This window comes from Lipotes vexillifer, unplaced genomic scaffold, assembly GCF_000442215.2.
Source record: "Lipotes vexillifer unplaced genomic scaffold, Lipotes_vexillifer_v1.1 scaffold1336, whole genome shotgun sequence".
In the NCBI taxonomy this organism is placed as follows: domain Eukaryota; kingdom Metazoa; phylum Chordata; class Mammalia; order Artiodactyla; family Lipotidae; genus Lipotes; species Lipotes vexillifer.
In genome coordinates, this window is record NW_006796415.1 from 159772 (window position 1) to 166368 (window position 6597).

At 38.6% G+C, this 6597-nt stretch overlaps 1 protein-coding gene across 1 annotated transcript in view; it reads left to right on the top strand.

Moving 5' to 3' along the window:
* CHM (CHM Rab escort protein) overlaps positions 1-6597 on the top strand; it is a 209157-nt gene that overhangs the window by 132574 nt on the left and 69986 nt on the right. The window contains exon 9 of the mRNA XM_007468558.1: positions 6318-6395. Within this exon, the coding sequence (XP_007468620.1) occupies positions 6318-6395 (78 nt within the window). The remainder of the gene's footprint in view (positions 1-6317; positions 6396-6597) is intronic.

Consider the following 6597-nt stretch of genomic DNA (forward strand, 5'->3'; position numbering starts at 1 on the left):
TGACCTTTCTTTCCCTCAGTTTCCAAATCTCTAAATCTCTGCCTCATGGATTTGTAGGATACAATGTGTTAATACATGTAAAGCTTCTGGCATTTAGTGAGCACTCAGTGCTAGCCATGATTATTTGTATTGTTGTCATTATTATTGACTGTGTGCACCAAAGACCACTATGTAGCCAACAGTTATTTCTTCATTTTTCACGTAATTCCCTACTTCTCATGTAAATGAGTTTTGAATGCAGCTCTCAAGGACTGCCTGCTGTTGTGCTTCTTACCCACTCATAAAAGAGTTCCTCAGTGGCTCATTGCCACCAAGTAGCTCTCCCCTAACCACAGACATTTTTTTAAAAGACTAAGTGAAAATGCTTCATAAGAATATCACACAGAGGAGCTTTCATCAATCCCATCATTTTGCCCGGCACGTTTTACAAAACGCTGGTTTTTGTCACTTGGGCACTAGGTACATTGATGAAAATACTGAAGTGAGAAAGAACAAATGCCACCATTGTGAGCAACACATAGCTCCCCTAACAGGTAAACCTGCTGTACGGGAAAAAAAGCCAGTGAGAAGCAGTATGAAAAACACACATACATACAACTGTATGCTTTTGCAGTTACAGACACTTATAGAAGATATCAAGTCATTTTTCCAAGAGCACAAAATACTTCCTATGTTCTCATTTAAAATTAAAAGGAAATTTGTTGGATTATCATGACAGTGTCATTATTGTATTTCTTCCTCTGTAATATTCACCATCATCCTCACAAACCAGTTCTTAACATCTTTACGTTCTTATGTTTCTTCCATATAGTATATGTCCACTGTTAATAGATCATGTTTTTGAAAACCTGGTAATTTTTTCATGGCTTACTAAAATAAATATAGATGCCTCTGTTGCATTTTATATTTAAATGTATTTTTCAGAGGTCTCATTTACCATAAAAAACTTCATAGAAATGAATTTTCAAACAAAAAGTTACTTGATAATATTATATACTAAAGTGGCAATGTGTTTCATAAACAAGTGCAATATATAATGAAAGGAGGTCTCTAGAAAATTGCATTTCATTTTAGTTAAGTGGATTTCTCATGCTTTTGATAAACTTGTAATAGTCTATGACATAATGTTTTATGATTTTTTAACCTTATACAATCTCTGACTAATTCTGAACTGTATCCCCTTGCCTTTCTTGCAATCTGAGAAGATACTTAAAATTGTTTTTCCCCAGAGGGGGAATTGATGTGTGTGTTGGGGTGGTGCGAGAGAGAGAGGGACAGAGAGAGAGAGGGAGAGAGGGAGAGAGGGAGAGAAACATGCACCAGTCTGACTGAAATGAAAAACTCCACAGGTCAGTTGGTAACAGCTCATCTGTAGCTACTTACGAGGAAGTTGGAAACACTGGTGCAACTATTCACATGAAAAAGATATCCCCAGGCTAATGAGAATGTTAATTGTGTGGTTCACACTTTTAACTTGCTTGTCCATATTGGGGCCTTAACCTAATTCAGCCTATTTATTTTTAGTGGGCCAGTAACATTTCATGTGCATATGATCTCCTTCAATATCATCAGGAAATTGATGGTGAAAGTTGGGCTGTTTGTCTCGATCACATCAATTTCACTGTATCAGTATTCCCTTACCAATAACAGGAGGCAGAATATCACTTGAGAAATGTAGCTAAACAGTCCAGCAGAAATATGACCTCATCTAACACTCTTTAGAATCTGAGTACAATGTCTCAAATAGTACCAGGTGTACCAACGCAGGTAATAAATATTGTTTCATAATTTGATATGTGACTGGTGAACAAAATTAGCAAGGAGAAGAGAATATCTTGTAGCTAATGTCCTGGGTACAATTTGCAGTCTAAAGGGTTTCTGAACACATGAAATTTTGCTTGCTTGCTCTAGTGTGCCATTTCTTGTATTAGTCTACATTTTTCAATGGGAAAAAAATCCCTGATTTCCTCGTTCTATACCAGAAGGAATTATTACCTAACTTAATTAGCTTGGTCATAGCTACTAAAATGATTGAATTTAGAAATACAATAAGAATATTATGACATGTTTAGAGAGAGTCACTTATCTGTATCACTCATTTATATTTTTTATTATAATCTGGTTATGAAGTATTTTAAGGATGTTTCAGAAAGTACAGAGAATAATATAAAGAACACCCATGTAACCACTCACAGTTTTGCCAAATCTTAACATTTTGCCATATTTGCTCTCAATATATTTTTTAAAGAAATTGAGCAATTGAAACCTTCAGTGTAGCTTTCACTCTTTCCCTTCTCAGAGATAACTACTATCCTGAATTTCATGTTCCTAATTCCCTTAAATGTTTGTTTACTTTTACTACATGTATATGTGTCCATAAATTATATCATGTGTGTGTGTATATATATAGTATTATTTTACCTATACAGTTTTAAAACTTTTTGTAAATGATATCACTCTGGATATATTCTTCCCCAACTTGCTATTATCACTCACTTTTTATGTTTTTGCCATATATCCCTGGTGATAGATGGGGCTGTAGTTCATTCATTTAAATTGCTTATAGTATTCCGTAGTACAATGTGAGAGATTAAGCCAACTGTACAGTTAGAAGGTGTAGTCCCCACAAGACCTCCCACACTTCTGACACAAACTGCATGTTTGGGGGATTCCCAAAACGACCCTCAGTTTTGATAGTTCACTAGAGGGACTCCCACGACTCACTAAAAGCTGTTAACTCACCATTATGCTTTATTTTTTATTATTATTTTTAAAAATTTATTTATTTATTTATTTATTTTTGGGTGTGTTGGGTCTTCATTTCTGTGCGAGTGCTTTCTCCAGTTGCGGCGAGCGGGGGCCACTCCTCATTGCAGTGCGCGGGCCTCTCACTATCGCGGCCTCTCCTTGCGGAGCACAGGCTTCAGACGCGCAGGCTCAGTAGTTGTGGCTCACGGGCCCAGTTGCTCTGTGGCCTGTGGGATCCTTCCAGGCCAGGGCTCGAACCCGTGTCCCCTGCATTAGCAGGCAGACTCTCAACGACTGTGCCACCAGGGAAGCCCCACCATTATGCTTTATTACAGGGAATGGGTATAGCTTGAGATCAGTCAAGGGAAGAAGTGTGTAGGATAGAGTACAGGGGGGTTCCAAATGTGGAGCTTTCAGTTGTCCTCTCCCCGTGTTATTCTCCTCTTATTGATGTATAGCAGTATGCACAGAGGATGGCTAACCAGGGAGGCTCAGCAGAGCTTCAGTGTCCAGAGTTTTCATTGGAGCTCCATCACTCAGGTGTGACTGACTTGCCCATGGGGCTGATCTCAGTCTCCAGCCCCACCAGAGGTTAACTGAAATACCACAGTTCCCAAAGTCTCCACCCTAAATCACACTTTGGTATTTCTGGCATGACTAGTCCCCACCCTAAGACTCTCTGGTGTGGCCAGCCCTCACCCTAAGTCATATTGTTAGACTGTCTGGTGACCCAAGGGCTACACACAAACAAGGACACTTCTTTTAGGCTTGGCGTTCCAAGGGCTTAGAGATAACCTCCCAGAAGTCAAGAACAAAGGCCGGACGTCTTTGTGGGCCAGGTTAAATTCTTTATTACACATATGAATATACCACATTTTCTTTTGTTCATTCTCCTCTTGATGGACATTTGGGTTGCATGTGATGTATATCAAGTAGTACCTATATTTATTTAATGAATGCTTTATGTAATACTGTATGACAGGCACTGTGTAGCTTCTTTACAAATATTAACTCATTTAATTCCCAGAAGAATCCTCTGTGATATAAATACTATTATTCTCATTCTACAGATGAAGAAAATAGGATACATAGAGGCTAAATGCCTTGTTCAAGGTCACACAGTCAGTAGGTGGAATAGCTGAGGTATAAACTCAGGCAGTCAGAATCCTTCCCCATAACCACTGTGTTTTGCTGTCTAAAAAAAATGCAACAACAAATATTTTTATACATGTCTTCTTTTGTATATGTGTCTGAGAGTCTTTGTAAGATTTATGCCTAATAGAATTGCTGCACTGTAGGCTTATGCATCGTCAACTTTATTAGACATGGCCAAATTATTATCCAAACTGATATTTTTAAATAATTTGTAAGATATTTGCACATATCTTTCCTAGCCTGTGGCTTTTCCTTTTCTTTTGTTGTCCAGATGTTTATAATTTTAAAATACTTCATTTTTTTCAAGATTTTCTCTATGATTTTGCTTTTTGTATCTTATTCAAGAAATATTTCTTTCCCCTGAGCTCAGATGTATATCCTCCTATATTCTAGAAGCTTTGCATTTTATATTTATACCTTTCATCTACCTGAGATTAATTCTGAATATGGTGTAAAACAGTTGTCTCAAAACCACTTGTTCAGTGGTCCATTCTTTCCCCATTGGTCTGTAATGCCACGTCTGTCATAATCATATTCATATACTTAGAAGTCTTTATATTAGTTTGCTATTGCTGCCATAACAAATCACCACAAACTTATTAGCTTAAAACCATACAAATTATTATATTATAGTCCTGGAGGTCAGAAGTCTAAAATGGGTAGGCAGGGCTATCTTCCTTCTTGGGGCTCTAGGAGAGAATTTGTTTCTTGTCTTTTCCAGCTTATATAGGGCCCCTATATTCCTTGGCTTGTGACCCCCTTCTAGCAGTAGCATCACTCTGACCTCTGTTTCCATCCTCAAAATCTTCACTGACTTTGACCCTTCTGCTTCCTTTTTTAAAGTACGTTTCCGATGACACCGCACCCACTGGGATAATCCAGGATAACCTCTCCAGCTCAAGATCCTTAATTTAATCACGTCTTTAGAGACCCTCTTGCTGTGTAAGAGAACATATCCACATGTTGCAGGGATTAGGATGTGAACATCTGTCATGGGGGCATTATTCAGCCTACCACAGTCTTCTTCCTGGACTTTCCATCATTCTTATGTTTTTTTTGTTTTTTGTTTTTTTTTTTGCAGTATGCAGGCCTCTCACTGTTGTGGCCTCTCCCGTGGCGGAGCACAGGCTCCGGACGTGCAGGCTCAGCGGCCATCACTCACGGGCCCAGCCGCTGTGCAGCATGTGGGATCTTCCCTGACCGGGGCACGAACCCATGTCCCCTGCATCGGCAGGCGGACTCTCAACCACTGCGCCACCAGGGAAGCCCCCATTCTTATGTTTTTAATTCATCCCTTTTAAGCATACCCATTTTATAATCTCTGATAGCTCTACTATCTGAGTAAAGTGTTTTGGGAATCTAATCCTGCTGTTTATTGTGTCCAATAATTCTCACTCAGGATAAGATGTGTTTCTTCATCTGTTGTATAATTTTAGATTATAATCTCATCATAAGGGAACTCTGTGACAATCTCATGTGGCCTGGGTTGAGGTCATATTGCTCCAGAAAGTTTTAGCGGTTGCTTCCACCAAGTTTCCAGGGGGTACTATTGACCCAGAGCCACTTTAGTGCTGTTTTATTGGTTAAGGGTTTCTTGGATCATGTAGTAGTGTAATTTCAATTTCCCGACCTGTGTGAGAGCAGACCACTGGTTATAAATATAGAGGTATATATATATCTTCTTCCACACAGGGCTTTAGGTAAAACAATTTCTTATGTTTTCTCTCTCTTGTAGTCATTGGATTTTCTACCTCGATCACCTTTTCACTGAGTCCTTTTAAGGATCCAGGTGTTGTTAGAGAATATCTTATACTCTACTCCCTGCCTTGTTTGGATCCTAAGGCCTCTCTTTTCCCTACGTGGGCGGGCATTAAAACCCCAGCCCTTAGATTCATGAGTTAGGCAAACTCCTTAGAGCTTCTGTAGCATTAACTCTTGTGCTTACTGCTCTGGTTTTCAGTTCCCGATTTAGTTTTTGCTTACTTTTATGGTAAATCTCCAGAGCTTTCCCTGCTTGTTTCTTCCGTAACATTTCTTTGCGGTCACTTCTGTTGTGGGTGGTGGGGGGGTCTCATTCATCACCTCTTGAGGCTATTTGTAGCCTATGTATCTCAGTCAGTAGCTGGTTTGGTGTTGGGGGTAGCTGAGCTTTGCTTAGGGACACTTTTGGCTTGGTCTCAATTCTAGGCTTCCACATTGTATTATTAGCACTATTACCTGTGCTGCATTAAAATATTACTAATCTTATCTCTGAGAGATTCTTAATACCATGATAGAAAAGGTAATAAATTGTCAAAATCTTTTTTCTCTAAGACCAATTAAATTTATTAAATGTTAGATATTTAAAAGAATATTATGTTACCCTAATTTTCAACTCAAGAATTCTAATCCTCATTTTCCTATTCTCTTCCTAGGATGTGTGCAGTGTTTGGTGGAATCTATTGTCTTCGCCATTTGGTACAGTGCCTTGTCGTGGACAAAGAATCTGGAAAGTGAGGATGATATAAGTTACCTTCCTGTATTTGCATCCCAAGCACAAGTGAAAAATGCTAAATTCGATTTTTAAAAAATGATTCTTCAAAGATCCTCCTTGGTATTAATAGCATATCAACCTTGATTAAAAGTAATTTGTGTTTACATCCTCCAGAACAAGGAAAGTGAGTTCAGAATATAGAAACTAAATTAATTTCCCTA